Source organism: Lycorma delicatula, chromosome 12 (genome assembly GCF_047948215.1).
Source record: "Lycorma delicatula isolate Av1 chromosome 12, ASM4794821v1, whole genome shotgun sequence".
Classification (NCBI taxonomy): Eukaryota; Metazoa; Arthropoda; class Insecta; order Hemiptera; family Fulgoridae; genus Lycorma; species Lycorma delicatula.
Window position 1 is genome coordinate 63,914,494 of NC_134466.1, and position 16,982 is coordinate 63,931,475.

Genomic DNA, 16,982 nt, shown 5'->3' on the forward strand with positions numbered 1-16,982 from the left:
ATACTTATAGTCCAAGCGGCACATTGAAGGAAATTCTCAGTCGTGAGTTGTGCTGTAATAAGTGAACACGTGTTTGTGTCTCTCGTCACAGAAATGAAACCGCAAAATATTGCGCGACGGTATGCCATTTCTTTTTGCGTTAAATCGGGTGAAAACGCGGCGACAACTTACGGTAAGCTTCAGAAGGCTTTTGGAGAGGAGGTTATGTCAAGAGCTCAAGTTTTTCGGTGGCATAAAATCTTTAGCGAAGGCAGAACGAATGTTGAAGATGAAGACCGCAGTGGACGACCATCAACCTCACGGACAGATGTCAACTTGACCAGGGTGCGTGAAATCGTACGATCTGATCGAAGATTATCCGTGAAAATGATTCCAGAAAAACTCAACATTAATCGAGAAACGGTTGGTCTAATATTAACTGAAGATCTTGGTATGAGAAAGATTTGTGCAAAAATGGTCCCCAAAAATCTCACACTACAGCAGCGAGAAACACGAAAAAATGTAGCAGCCGATCAGTTAGAGCAAACGGAATGGTGATGAAGGTTGGTTTTTTCAATACGATCCAGAAACAAAACGCCAAAGTTCGCAATGGTGCCCAAAGGGATCACCCAGACCAAAAAAAACTCGCATGTCAAAGTCAAAAGTGAAAAGCATCATGCTTGTATGCTTCTTCGATTCCAAGAGAATTGTTCATAAAGAGTGGGTGCCTCCTGGACAAACAGTTAACCGATATTTCTACAAAGAAATTTTAGAAGGACTTCGTAAACGAGTTCTTCGTGTCCATGCCAACATTGCTGATAATTGGATTCTGGATCACGATAATGCGCCATCCCATACTGCTCTGTCAGTACAGCGATTTTTAACCTCAAAACAAATTTCAGTACTACCACAGCCACCTTATTCACCAGATATCGCTCCGTGCGACCTTTTTCTATTTCCAAGAGTCAAAATGGCGGTCAAGGGACACCATTTTCAAACAACACAAGATGTCCAAAAAGCTATGACGAGGGTCTTGGAGGATATTACAGAAGATGATTTCCAAAAATGTTACCATCAATGGCAGAAGCGCTAGAATAAGTGTGTGCAATCAGAGGGGAACTACTTTGAAGGAGACAACACTAAACATGACTAAAACGGTAAGCAACATTTTTTTTCACATCAGTCTCATTACTTTATTGTCGCACCTCGTATGTCGCATTACAAATGGAAGTTATGTTGAACCAAAGTGAATTTTGGTTGATAAACTTGATGTGTTTTTCTATGAAATGAGATCTCAACCGAATATGTAAGTTATCCCAATAAATATCTTTGTTTTTAAAGATGTGTAGTCCTTTTAAAATCACCCGAAATACTCGTAATTATTCTATTACCTAGTTCTTCATTCTGCTTTTAAATTTCTTCTTTCACAATTCGTTTTCCCCTCCATATGTAAATTAAAATTATTTACAAATTAAATGGAGTTGGCAAGAAAATAATTTTGGTTTTCCCAAATAGACAGTTTTACCTTTGGCTTGAAGGACTTCTATCAATGTTGTGATATTTTTCTTTTGGTATTTGATAGCTGTCACTTTTAATATACAGTAGAAGAAAATTGCGCGAAATTTTGTTTGTACCTTTTAGTTTACGGTCAATTTTTAACAAGGAGTGGAAAACAAATATTTTCTACTATTTTAATTCTTTATTTTCGTATAAAGGAAAGAAAGCTGCCGAGGCTTAAACAGATATGTGAAGGTTACGATGTTGAATACCTAACAGACTGCACTTGTCAGAATTGGTTTAAAAATTATTTCCCGGAAATTTTTCAATCAACATTCTGATAAAAATAACTGAACTGGATCGTCATATAACTATGCGAGAGGTTGGAGAAAGAATAAATGTATCGATCGAATATCTTAAGACTCGTTAAGAAGCTCGATATTTAGGTTCCGCATGAACTGAAAGTTTCACGTAACACAATGAATCGATATTTGTAATATACATCTCAAGTGCAATGAAGTCGACCCTTTCTTGAAACGAATTATCACCGGTAATGAAAAACGAGTGGACTACAATAACATCGACTGAAAACGATCATTTTCCGAGACTGATGAACCGGCACAAGTCACATCGAAAGCTGAATCACACCAAAAAAAAGATCATGCGATCAATTCGGTGGAATTACATAAATGTTGTACATTTTGAGCTAATTTCAAGTACCAAATTATCGATTCAGAAGTTTAGTCAACAAAAAATGAAATCGAACGAAGCGAGTCAAAAAACAACCAGAACTGGTAAATCGCAAAGGAATCTTATTCTACCACCAAGACGATGCAAGGCCTCACATATTTTTTGTAACTCATGGAAAAATTATTGAAGCTTTATCGCGAAGTAATGTCATAAAAATTCCGTTTCGGAAATTTTCCAGTCGAAGATGACCGACGTTCTGGTTGACCTATTGAAGTCAATGAAGATCAAATTAATCTGTAATTTAATTGGAACGACATATATAATTGGGCGAGAGACTACAGAGAGGTTAAATATATCGCACACGACGACTGAAAAACACATCGAATGTTTTGGCCTCGTTAAAAACCTTGGACTAGTTCCACGTTAATTGAAAGAGATTCATCTAACCCAACGAATTAATATCTGCGATACTGATTCGTCGAAATCCGATGACGTCGACCCTTTTTTGAAACGAATCATCACTGGTGATGAAAAATGGATCTTCTACAATAAAATCAAACAGAAAAATATCACGGCCCAAGCGTGATGAGTAAGTAAGTACAAGTCACATCAAAAGCTGAATCGCATCAAAAAAGAAAAAAGTGATTTCAATTTGGTGGGATTACCCAAAGATTGTATTTTGAGATGTTTCAAATAAACCGAACGATCAATTCAGATGTTTACTGGTAACAACAGATGTAACCGGAGGAAGCGATAAAAAAAGCGGCTAGAATTGGCATATCGCAAAGGAATCATGTTCCACCAAGAGAATCCAAGGCCTCACATACTTTTGGTAAGTCGTGGAAAATTTACTGGAGCTCGGCAGAGCGATGTCTCATTCCCCATTCGGTCCTGATCTTGTACCATTAAATTACAATTTATTTCGAAGTTTGAAAAACTCTTTGAAGTGTAAAATTTTTCACTAATGATGATGACCTTAAATCGCAATCGACTCAATTTTTTTTTTTTTTTGCTGATAAAGACCTGAAATTATATGAATGCGGAATCATGAAGTTGCCAGGATGATGGCATAAGTTTATCAGACAAAATATAAAATATATAATTGATTAAAATTTGTTCTCTGTATAAAATGAAATTAAGTTTTATTTCACATTACGAAACCGGAATTATTTTCTTGCCGATCAAATGTATTTAATACATACGGTACACGGCAAACTGCAAACAAAAATTTATTTTCTTTACAGAATTGAAATAATTTTTATTTTAATAGCTGCCATACTGCAACGAAAATGTTATTCGTAAATATACTTAATATAAATATTCCAGGTAAATTATTAATAAAGTTATAGAATAATTAAAATACAGTACCGGGTAAAAAAAATGCGCTTGTAAATTTTTACGAGTGATTTACACCGATATTCCTTAAAGTATTATTCAGATAAATTACAACTCCCAAAATTAGCACAAAAAAATAATAACGTTAGGTGTAAGATAAAAATTCAGTAATTCTTTTACTTCAAAAATTTAAAAAAATGTAAAGCCAAAAATGTATCACGTTTCATTAAATGAATATTTTACTTTACTAAGTTATATTGATATACTAAAAACTATTAAAATTGTTATATTAATAATTTTTAAAATAACGTTCTGTAAAAATATACAGAATGTTATTTTATTTTGGTTGGATGCGGACATTCATGGATTAAGAGTTGATGCAGTACCGTACTTAATAGAAGCTGAGGACTTCGGTGATGAGGAGTTAATCGATGAAAATGGCTCTAAAAATGATTATAGCAATTTGAAACACAGTAAAACTATGAATCAACCAGAAACATACGAACTTTTACGGGAATGGAGAAAATTAGTGGATGATTACACAGCAGAAAATAATTCGGAAACCAGGTACTGTTATTGATTAGTCCTTTTTAGTAACAATAATACACGAAATAAATATTTTTAAATTGATGTAAGAAGCATGTTAAGTATCTACCGTTTTGACATAAAAAAAGCTGACAAAACAGTTGTAGGAATTTCCCGTCACGCGTTTAAAGCCGCATTCCGGGAAAATCCTACAACTGGGGATTGTTTCTGATGCACGGCTTACACACACAACTTAATTTATAATTTTATTTAAATACAATATTTTGTCGTTTATTTAATTCAATAATTCTAACTAAAGCTCGCGCTCATACCGTATTTCATTCGCGCAGGAGTGGCGATAGTAGTGGCAACAGTCGGTACTAATTTTCTTTCTTTTTCCTGTTTAGTCTCCAATAATTACCGTTCAGCTAATACTTCAGAGGATGAATGAGGATGATATGTATGAGTGTAAATGAAGTGTAGTCTTGTTCAGTCTCAGTTCGAGCTGAGATGGGTGGTTAATTGAAACCCAACCACCAAAGAACACCGCGGTATCCACGATCTAGTATTTAAATCCGTGTAAAAATAACTGACTTTACTAGGACTTAAACGCTGGAACTCCCGACTTCCAAATCAGCTGATTTGGGAAGACGTGTTCACCACCAGACCAACCCGGTGGGTTAGAGTCGGTCCTAACTAAAGTAACGTAATTTCACAACTTACACAGAAGAAATTTCGCTTGTACAATCGGCAGACTGGTGGAGCCGTGAGGCTTAACGCACCAGGTACCGAATCAATTTTACCATTCACATGAGACCGTCACAATATAGCAGACTACAACAGAATTTTTTTGTGCTGGAGGTGCGATTTTGCAAAAAGTTTTTTTTTCCAAATACTCTTATTTTTTAATAGTTAACAAACGTGCCTAAGAAAAATATGATCTTAATTAAGTGAAATCTTATAACTATGAAATCATAATTTTATTATGGATGTCATATATATTTTTAGTAGTTGACAGGGTGCGCCTACCCATTTTATTAAATACAAGTGAACGGTAGGGACACGTAAGCCGGTGGTGAATGCCACCGCGCTTAGTCCGCTCACGCTATCAGGTAAGTTCTAGGAGCTATTTACGACACTGGTCGCTTAAAACCTGATGTTTGACTGCCCTGCTGTTGGGGGGGGGGGCAGAGACCGGACTATCCTGAAACGTAGAGGTCAAGGGGAAAATTGGCCACTCACAAGCGACGAGTCAATGTGGCGAGAGTCGCATTGTCGGACCATGTGGGAATTCCTAGATGCAGCTGCTTTGTTCAACCGGCATCTGTTGTTTACTTAAGGGAAAGACTCTTACCGCATTGCCGTGGGAAGCTAACCTAGAGATATATGGCTGACCACCAGCCAGTTAAGGTTCCAAGCACTTTAATTTGGTGGACAGGTACTTGCTGGAATTCAGCGACCTAGGCGTGGCTACAAATTTCTGCCTAGACGAAATAAATTTTAATATGAATGTCATATATATTTTTAGTAGTTGACAGGGTGCGCCTACCCATTTTAGTAAATATATGATAAGTGAACGGTTTGGACACGTAAGCCAGTGGTGTATGACACCGCGCTTAGTCCGCTCACGCTGTTAGGTAAGCTGTAGCAGCTGTTTAGAACACTGGTCGCTAAACTGTTTCGAGGTTCAGTAGACGTTTGGTCTTATGCTTTAGGACGACCGAATGGGGTGGTGGCGGGAGAAATGCCATGCAGACAAAAAAAAGCGAAATCTCGTGATAGTGAGGGTGACCTTACTCTACAGTCTGATACCCGTGACCTTTTAAGTTGAAAATTTAATGGCATTAATATCCCATACATAGAAGTAATCCGACCAAGTTTGGTCAAAATAGGTCGAGTAGTTCTGGAGACATAAGGTGATTTAGACACCAACATCGAACGTACACCTACACATTAACACCCGGAAAATTTCCATCCGGTTTTTTGGGTTCCTTAGGTGTCAAAACGTCAAGATCCTTGAAAACACCATATACCCAAATTGGATCAATTACAATACTTTCCCTCTAGAGCTACAGCTCTGCTACAGCGCTATCTAAACGAAATAGTAGAAATAAGAAGCAAATTTCGTTTGAAAGAATAATTATATTACCTCATATCCTTTATATACAATTTTACAAAAATTTCGCCTACATTAAGGCACTTACTATATCTAGTGATCTGAATTGCAGCTTCACAGAGGTCTGCCGTCTGTAACCATTAATAAACTGGTGTTTTAACGTCATTATCGTCGTTGTGCCGCTGGCCGTTATGATTTGTCCCTGCTTTAAATGCAGGGACAAATGGTAGTCGCTGGGCGCCAGGTCAGATCTGTACGGTGGTGGTGTTGTGATCAATTTGTTTCCGGCCGAATGACGCTATGAGATCTTGGTTGTGATAAGCCGTTTGTGTGTGTGTATGCGACCATTACCATGAAGCACCAGGATTCCCGTACTGAGCACGCCACGCCTTTTATTTTGGGTTACGGGATCAAATCTAGTCGAAGTCTACCAATATGTTTCGGTATTTATCGTTTCACCCCGCGGCAAAAGATCAATAAGCAACGGCCCCATCCTAAAACAAAATGTATATGATTTTCCGGACTGACATTATTTGCTTGAAATTCACTTTCATGGGAGATGTAGAATGTATTCATTCTATGAACTGTTCTTTTAATTCCGGTGTAATGTGATACATAGGTGTTCCGTTACCGGTAAATATTCAGCTTAAAAACGGATTGCCTTCATTGTTGTATATCAGAAAATTCAAAACACTGTCTAAACGTTTGTTTTTATCCAAATCAACCGGCATTTCTGATACTCGGCGTGAACACAATTTCCAATAATTTAAGCGTACAGACACGATTTCATAGATAACACTTGGTGAAACTATAACAGTCGTGAAATCGTAAAACGTCTATTCTGATGAACCTTTCCATTAACTCTGCACCAGGACATCTGTAATAACAGCCGGTCGCTCACTCCAAGCCCCATCGTGTACGTTTGCACAACAATCTTTAGATTCTTAACCCATTTTTTCACCACTGAACGGAAATAGCGTTATTCCCGTATAATTCACAAATCTGTCGGTGAATTTCCACCACTTTTGTACCTCTTGCATTTAACAACGAATTACGTCACGTATTTCACAATCGCCCTGTCTATAGTCATAGCCATTTTACAAACAAGCACAGGAAACTGTAAACAGTCTAAAAATTACGTAATGAAGTCTATAGCAACACAATATTTGTAATTATTCAAGTGAAGATGAACGAAACTTTGTCAGCCGCGCTGTAGAGGATGTATATCAAAACGGTACTTACTTAAAAAAAGAAATATACCTTGTAGTTTTATTGAAGGCTAGTTTAATTTAGAAAAATACTAATATTTTTTGATTTAGTAAATATTTTCTAAGAATTAATAAATTAATATTTAAAGAGTAAAAAAATATTTAATGTGGCCGTTAATACCGCCACATCCGTGCGAATGAAATACGGTATGCGCGCGCGCTTTAGTTAGAATCATTGAATAAAAAAAAAATTAAAAAATATTATATTTAAATAAAATTATAAATATTTTAAATTAAGATGTGTGTGTGTAAAGCCGTGCATCACTAAAAAACCGAGTACGGGAAAATCCTTCTGCCTCAGTAATGAAAGATCTTTTACAGATTGTATACGTTTTATCCAAGAGGTTTACCTCTCCCATCTCAGTCAAGCTTGCAACTTTTCATACGCTGTAAAATTCATATTTTCTTAGTAACTCTAATTTGGCGGTTAGAACATAGTACTAAATTAAAATAAATATAATGTTGCTCCACCAACTTCTAGTAAGATTTATTTTTTATTTATACAAGGGGCCTGGTGTAAAAAGAAATAATCCATCCAAAAAATAAGAATGATGGTAGAAAATTAAAAAAGAATGTGCTTAAATAATAATTACGTACCTATAAATAAAACAGAATTTTAAACAGAAAATTATATATACACACACAGTAGTTGCAGGGCGTACCTACTGCACACCTTTACAGCTAGGTCCTCCGGGCGGCCGGTGTCTCGGAATGCTATTATTAGGTTTCCAAAACTGATTACCTCTTGTGTAAAAATGTTTTTTGAATGATGAAAATTGTTTAAGGAAAAACGAAAAAATATCAGCCCATCCCTTAAACCCTAAGGGAGCCCTTATCAGCCCTTTATGAAAAAGGGGAATTTCCGTCAGACTTCCAAAAAAGTGTTATAGTAATGATACCAAAGAAAGCAGGGACAGATAAATGTGAAGAATACAGAAAAATTAGTTTAACTAGTCATGCATCAAAAATCTTAACTAGAATTCTATACAGAAGAATTGAGAGGAGAGTGGAGGAAGTGTTAGCAGAAGACCAATTTGGTTTCAGGAAAAGTATAGGGACAAGGGAAGCAATTTTAGGCCTCAGATTAATAGTAGAAGGAAGATTAAAGAAAAACAAACCGACATACTTGGCGTTTATAGACCTAGAAAAGGCATTCGATAACGTAGACTGGAGTAAAATGTTCAGCATTTTAAAAAATTAGGGTTTAAATACAGAGATAGAAGAACAGTTGCTAACATGTACAGGAACCAAACAGCAACAGTAGCAATTGAAGAACATAAGAAAGAAGCCGTAATAAGAAAGGGAGTCCGACAAGGATGTTCCCTGTCTCCATTACTTTTTAATCTTTACATGGAACTAGCAGTTAATGATGTTAAAGAATAATTTAGATTCGGAGTAACAGTACAAGGTGAAAAGATAAAGATGCTACGATTTGCTGATGATATAGTAATTCTAGCCGAGAATAAAAAGGATTTAGAAGAAACAATGAACGGCATAGATGAAGTCCTACGCAAGAACTATCGCATGAAAATAAACAAGAACAAAACAAAAGTAATGAAATGTAGTAGAAATAACAATGATGGACCGCTGAATGTGAAAATAGGAGGAGAAAAGATTACGAAGGTAGAAGAATTTTGTTATTTGGGAAGTAGAATTACTAAAGATGGACGAAGCAGGAGCGATATAAAATGCCGAATAGCACACGCCAAACGAGCCTTCAGTAAGAAATATAAGTTGTTTACATCAAAAATTAATTTAAATGTCAGGAAAAGATTTTTGAAAGTGTATGTTTGGAGCGTCGCTTTATATGGAAGTGAAACTTGGACGATCGGAGTATCTGAGAAGAAAAGGTTAGAAGCTTTTGAAATGCGGTGCTATAGGAGAATGTTAAAAATCAGATGGGTGGATAAAGTGACAAATGAAGAGGTATTGCGGCAAATAGATGAAGAAAGAAGCATTTGGAAAAATATAGTTAAAAGAAGAGACAGACTTATAGGCCACATACTAAGGCATCCTGGAATAGTCGCTTTAGTATTGGAAGGACAGGTAGAAGGAAAAAATTGTGTATGCAGGCCACGTTTGGAATATGTAAAACAAATTGTTAAGGATGTAGGATGTAGAGGATATACTGAAATGAAACGACTAGCACTAGATAGGGAATCTTGGAGAGCTGCATCAAACCAGTCAAATGACTAAAGACAAAAAAAAAATCAGCCCATCTTTCCAACTGATTCTGATTTAGATTAGTTTAGGCATCTTTTAAAGATTTCATAATCTAAACATTTTCATCAAGATCTATAATATCCAGATACAATTCACACAATACGAAAGCTGGAAGCTTAAATATAAATTAAATTAATTAATTTTTTATTTATATATTACATTCAATTAACGAAACAAATTATCGTAATACGTAACAAACCTTTCTTGACACAATAACAAAAGAGAAGTTGGCTTCAAAATCAATAAATCGGCTAAGGACAATATATAGGATTCAAAATTCTTCTAATTTTGACCTTTATTATTTACCATTTGATTTGACTTAAGTGTTTTGCAAACACGTATATTTAATTATAACTACAAGGCCAAAAAATCTGATGTACACATCACATGACTTTATTCTACGCCTATTAAATTACATATAAACATTTTCTAAAAATGAAAAGTACATAAAATTTGATTTCATTAATAACTTCTGATATTTTTTCTTTTCTTTTCTTATTGGTATTATTGAATTATTATTTATTGTAATTTTTTTTTTACAATCAGAGGTTAATAATTATTAATAAATCAATACATTTAAATTAAGAGAAAAACGAAAAGGAGATGAACTCTCATTCAAACCGATGTGCCTTATCCTTGTAAGATTCAAATATTTCATCAATTAAAATTTCATTTGACTATAACTCTGAAATCAATGAAAATAAGTACCACTTATGATATATCGTTGAAAAATTCTCAACGAGAGCTTATTACTGCAGTTAAGAAAAAGTCCCAAATCCCAATTTTTAAGATTTTGTGCTTTTTTGGACACGTTTGGTTCAGTCGATTGCAATCAAACGGGGAGGTGCAAAACAAGATGTTACAACAGTCCTAAATGAAAAATGTCTACATCCTACAACTAATAGTTTTTGAGTTATGGTAGGTACATACGCACGTACGTACAGACGTAACGCCGAAACTAGTCTATAATGGATTCAGGGATGGTCAAAATGGATATTTCTGTTGAAATCTGAAAACCGAGATTTTTCGCGATCACATATTTTCTTTACTTCGTACAAAAAATTAAAAATTAATGAAAACAGATACTTTTATGCAACTTCGTAAATTTATGTAAAAATATATCATTTATGGTGTGTAATATTTATGAAAAGGGAAGTTCGGTCAGACTTCAAAAAAAGTGTTATAGTAATGATACCAAAGAAAGCAGGGGCAGATAAATGTGAAGAATACAGAACAATTAGTTTAACTAGTCATGCATCAAAAATCTTAACTAGAATTCTATACGGAAGAATTGAGAGGAGAGTGGAAGAAGTGTTAGGAGAAGACCAATTTGGTTTCAGGAAAAGTATAGGGACAAGGGAAACAATTTTAGGCCACAGATTAATAGTAGAAGGAAGATTAAACAAAAACAAACCAACATACTTGGCGTTTATAGACCTAGTAAAGGCATTCGATAACGTACATTGGAATAAAATGTTCAGCATTTTAAAATAATTAGGGCTCAAATACACAGATAGAAGAACAATAGCTACCATTTACAGGAACCAAGCAACAACAATAATAATTGAAGAACATAAGAAAGAAACCGTAATAAAAAAGGGAGTCGGACAAGGAGGATGTACCCTATCCCCGTTATTTTACAACCATTACATAGAACTAGCAATTAATGATGATAAAGAATAATTTAGATTCGGAGTAACAGTACAAGGTGAAAAGATAAAGATGCTACGATTTGCTGATGATATAGTAATTCTAGCCGACAATAAAAAGGATTTAGAAGAAACAATGAACGGCACAGATGAAGTGTTACGCAAGAACTATTGCATGAAAATAAACAAGGAACAAAACGAAAGTAATGAAATGTAGTAGAAATAACAAAGATGGACCACCGAATGTGAAAATAGGAAGAGAAAAGATTATGGAGGTAGAAGAATTTTGTTATTTGGGAAGTTTACATCAAAAATTAATTTAAAGGTCAGAAAAAAATTTTTGAAAGTATATGTTTGGAGTGTCGCTTTATATGGAAGTGAAACTTGGACGATCGGAGTATCTGAGAAGAAAAGATTAGAAGCTTTTAAAATGCGGTGCTATAGGAGAATGTTAAAAATCAGATGGTTGGATAAAGTGACAAATGAAGAGGTATTGCGGCAAATAGATGAAAAAAAAAAAGCATTTGGAAAAATATAGTTAAAAGAAGAGACAGACTTATAGGCCACATACTAAGGCATACTGGAATAGTCGCTTTAATATTGGAGGGACAGACAGAAGGAGTTTGGAATATGTAAAACAAATTGTTAGGAATGTAGGATGTAGCGGGTATACCGACATGAAACGACTAGCATTAGATAGGGAATCTTGGAGAGCTGCATCAAACCAGTCAAATGACTGAAGACAAAAAGAAATATCATTTATACTTAACTTATCGTAGTAATCTATACTTACAATACTTAATCTTAGATTTGATTGATTTTGCAAATTTTTTCCTGTTTTTGGGAAAAAAACTGTGGTAATGTGGTTTTTTGAAAATTATCTAGTTTTTCGTCAATATTTTACTTTTAACCTTATGAAAAAAAAATATCAGCAGTAGAAAACTACGATAATTTTGCATAAAAAAAACTTCGGAACACTTTTTTCTACGATCAACATTAACAAATAATGGTTAAATTAGTAATTTATCCGTTTCGTCTTGCTGTATACGAGTAGGTATCCAATTATCAAACTTCTCTACCTTAGCGCATTTTGGTACTTATTGTAGATTTCGCTAGCGCCCTTGTTTTGCTCGTTAAAAAAAGTACCCGGGGTATTTTTTATGCGAAATTTCCTCAACTATTGGTGACTTGTATTTTAATATGAGATTAAAAATAAAGTTTATATTAGCGAAAAAATGTTTCCTTAATTGTTAATAAACAAAAGAAATAGTTATTTGCTCATATCCGGTATAATTTATTCTACATACTTTTCCAAACCCATTCCAATAATTTATTTGCTGTAGTAAATTTTTTTGAAGTTAAGACCTATCTGAGTCTATGTTGACTAACCTAATAATCCTATAATAAATTAAAATAATACAATTTTTTTTCTTTTTTCAGGGTATTTATAACTGAAGCATATACAGATCTGGAACACACGTTAAAATATTACGGTACTCCAGAAGAACCTATTGCACACTTTCCATTTAATTTTGAATTAATTACAAGACTAGATGCGCAATCAGATTCATATGATTTCGCCGATGTAATTAATAAATGGTTAAAAGAAATGCCGGAAGGAGCTTGGCCTAATTGGGTTGTAAGTATTACTTTATCGCTTTTAAAGGAAATTTTTTTTTTTTAATTTAAAATTAATAAAGATTTTACGAGCAGCTTCTTTTTCAGTAGATAACGAAGTTTAGTGAATGAAAAATGTTGTTTATAAAGAAAAGAAAAATTAAGTAAAAATAAAACGAAGTTTTAGGAAATTAAATAGTAAAAATATAATTAATAATATAATCGTCATTTAGAAGAAACAATGAACGGCATAGATGAAGTCCTACGCAAGAACTATCGCATGAAAATAAACAATAACAAAACAAAAGTAATGAAATGTAGTAGAAATAACAAAGATGAACCGCTGAATGTGAAAATAGGAGGAGAAAAGGTTATGGAGGTAGAAGAATTTTGTTATTTGGGAAGTAGAATTACTAAAGATGGACGAAGCAGGAGAGATATAAAATGCCGAATAGCAGAATCGAAACGAGCCTTCAGTCAGAAATATAATTTGTTAACATCAAAAATTAATTTAAATGTCAGGAAAAGATTTTTGAAAGTATATGTTTGGAGTGCCGCTTTATATGGAAGTGAAACTTGGACGATCGGAGTATCTGAGAAGAAAAGATTAGAAGCTTTTGAAATGTGGTGCTATAGGAGAATGTTAAAAATCAGACGGGTGGATAAAGTGACAAATGAAGAGGTATTGCGGCAAATAGATGAAGAAAGAAGCGTTTGGAAAGATATAGTTAAAAGAAGAGACAGACTTATAGGCCACATACTAAGGCATCCTGGAATAGTCGCTTTGATATTGGAAGGACAGGTAGAAGGAAAAAATTGTTAGGCAGGCCACGTTTGGAATATGTATAACAAATTGTTAGGGATGTAGGATGTAGAGGGTATACTGAAATGAAACGACTAGCACTAGATAGGGAATCTTTGAGAGCTGCATCAAACCAATCAAATGACTGAAGAGAAAAAAAAAATAATAATCGTCCAGAAAGTAAGAACCGTTTGCTCAACGTATACACGCAGATTCACTCGAAAACATATTTATTAACATTAACTAAAAACATTTTTATTAAAATAATATTTAAATAATTAAAATAGACATTAATAATATTTATTTTACAATTTTTATTTATACCGGATGGCCGAAAAAGAACTTCCTGGTTTTAAATTAAATTTATTACTTTTATAATTACAAATATAACAACTGTTTTATTATATGAAGGTACAAACTCTAAAGCCTTTGTGTTAACTTCTCGATGTAAACTAAATATGACCACCGTTTACAGTCCTACAGACGTCAAACCGATAATTTACCTTTCATTCCACACTCTTTCTAGCATGTCTACAAAAGTCACTTCCACTGTTGCTGTTATTCTTGCGTCAGGTGATAAGAAGACTGTTGTTTTCTCTGTATACAGTTCTTTTACAGAGTCAAAGGAAATTCATTGTCATCAAATCAGAAATTCGCGGTGGCCAAATGACGGCAGCTTCTCTACCTATCTGGGCCTTCTGGGAACTTGTCGTTCAGCATTGTATGGAGGAGGTGTATCCTGTTGGAAAATTAAAACCTCCATAGTTTCAATCTGCGGAAACAGAAAGCTTCACTAATATATCAGAGCACATTATGATGTCCTAGTAGGCTACCTATGAAACAAAAAAATGGCCCAAAAATTAGATCATGCGTGACACCACAACAGACATTCATTTTCGGACAGTTCCGAAAGAATTCCACCGATTTATGTGGATTTTCTTAGCTCAATAATCGATAATTATGCCGATCACAACTCTATGAAAATGAAATGTTGCTTCATCGAAAAATAAAACGAAGCAGTTTTCGTCCGCAACATGACCTTTACAAGTTGAGCTTTTTGTGGCTTATCGTTATGTTTGATTTCATTAAGCTACATTTTATCTTTTTTGAGTTTATATATTATCCTCATACATCCATTCTTTTTCTTGTTTAGCCTCCGGTAATTACCTTTCAGATAATACTTCAGAGAATGATATGTATGATTGTAAATGAAGTGTAATCTTGTACAGTCTTAGTTCGACGATTCCTTAGATGTGTGGTTAATTGAGACCCGACCAACAAAGAACACCGGTATCCACGATCTAGTATTCAAATCCGTATAAAAATAACTGACTTTACTAGGATTTGAACGCTGGAACTCTCTCGACTTCCAAATCAGCTGATTTTGGAAGATGCGTTCTCCACTAGACCAACCCGGTGGGTCTATCCTCATTCATCCATTGAAGTAATACCTTACGGTGGTTCCAGAGGCTAAACAGAAAAAAAAATGATAGAACTACATTTTATAAGCAGGAAGTTTCAATCGTTTGGGAACACCATTAAGAACAGTTTACTCGATGACTAACATATGGACTGAACGTTTTGGAATTTATTGGAAAACAGTCGAATTCTTTTTATGTTTTTAACAGTTATTTTAATTCAACCCTATGAGTATCTTTTAAAACGCTTTCGGTTTCCAAAAGCTGTTCATACTTCTTACGGATGCTTTTGTCACCCGGAGAATTTCTATGATAGACTTGTGTATAATTTCTCTGTACAACAGTCACTGATTTTGTTTCTGCGAACCAATAAACAAAGCAAACACGTAGTTTGGCCTGTGCAACAGTCTAATGCGCTGCAATCTGATGTAGAATGGAAAACTAAAACATTAAGTTGTTGTGTCTCCCTATTGGGAGTTCTGGGTTACTATTGGAGTTGTGCAAAATAAAAAACTATATTCGTCCTTGAAACGTCGGATTCTCTTTGGACAACCGTTGTTAATAATTTATTTTATATTGACGTCATCTATATAATGTATTATTTATTTATTTCTGATCAGTACTTATTTATGGCAAAATGATGTGGAAAGGTTGACGAATAAAGATTAGAAAGTGAAAAAAGTACAAGACAAAAAAGACTGGAATATGCAAAACAGATACATAAGATTACAGATAAAGGAATTTTAACTGCACTAACACATTGCTAGAAATAGAGACATAAGGAAATGCTTTAAGTCAATACATTTCACATGCAGAACACTATATCTCACCTTGAAGCTTGGTCCAGGATTACTGGTTTCACATTTTCATCCGAAAAAACAAAATGTGTAGTTTTTTCTCGGCTACGAAACCTTTCTATTCCGCAAGTTTTTCTGAACGGAGCGACTATTACTATTTCTACCTACGTCAAGTTTTTAGGTTTATTTTTTGATATCCGACTTACTTGGGTCAAACATATAAAAGAATTAAAAACAAAATGTTCCAAACTTCTAGATATGATGCGAGTCCTTACTAACACCAACTGGGGAGCCGTTAGGTCATGTATGATACGTTTTTACTATTCCTTTGTTCGCTCCCGTTCAGATTATGGTTGTGTCGCCTACTCTTCAGCTCGTCAAACCGTGCTTAAAATGCTGGATAGTGTACATCATACTTTCCTTCGGCTTGCCACAGGCGCGTTTAGATCAAGTCCTGTCGCAAGCTTACTTGTAGACTGTGGTGAACTTATCACTTTGGGATAGACGAGACCGGCTTTTATTATCTTATTTTTCTCGTCTCAGGGGACAGCCAAATCACCCGGTTCTTGAGTCAGTCTTTAGAAATCCAATCTAGGAAAGTATGAGGACCATCCACGTCGTACTGCACCTGTAGGTGTCCGTACCTGGCGTCTGCTGCAGCATATAAATGTTGACACACCGTCATTCTTTCCTATGTGTCCTTGCTCATATCCTCCATGGAGAATAAACCTCATAAATTTTAATTTTGACCTGACTACATACAATAAACAATCAACACTACCTATTGTCTTCCAGCAAATGTTTCAGTGTGTTCTCTCCAAGATGAAACCAGACGCGGTTGTATACACTGATGGATCGAAACAAAACGATACCGTTGGCTGTGCATTTGTTGTCAATGAAAGAACTTATATGTTTGGTCTACCCGGTATTACGAGTGTGTTTACCGCTGAACTATACGCTATAAATAAGGCTCTAAACATCATTAACCCTAAATATAGAAAAATTCTTATTTGCAGTGACTCGTGTAGCGCTCTCCAAGCCTTAAAAAACTTTTATTCCACACATC

General features: G+C 34.8%; 1 protein-coding gene and 1 long non-coding RNA gene across 3 annotated transcripts in view; one reads left to right on the top strand and one right to left on the bottom strand.

Moving 5' to 3' along the window:
- LOC142333411 (uncharacterized) overlaps positions 1 to 16,982 on the bottom strand; it is a 107,487-nt gene that overhangs the window by 70,081 nt on the left and 20,424 nt on the right. The gene's annotated exons all lie outside the window — the stretch shown is intronic.
- LOC142333409 (maltase 2-like) overlaps positions 1 to 16,982 on the top strand; it is a 77,387-nt gene that overhangs the window by 34,466 nt on the left and 25,939 nt on the right. For both annotated transcript variants that reach the window (XM_075380460.1, XM_075380459.1), the window contains exons 5-6: positions 3,830 to 4,068; positions 12,723 to 12,921. In XM_075380460.1, coding sequence (XP_075236575.1) covers positions 3,830 to 4,068; positions 12,723 to 12,921 — 438 coding nt within the window. The remainder of the gene's footprint in view (positions 1 to 3,829; positions 4,069 to 12,722; positions 12,922 to 16,982) is intronic.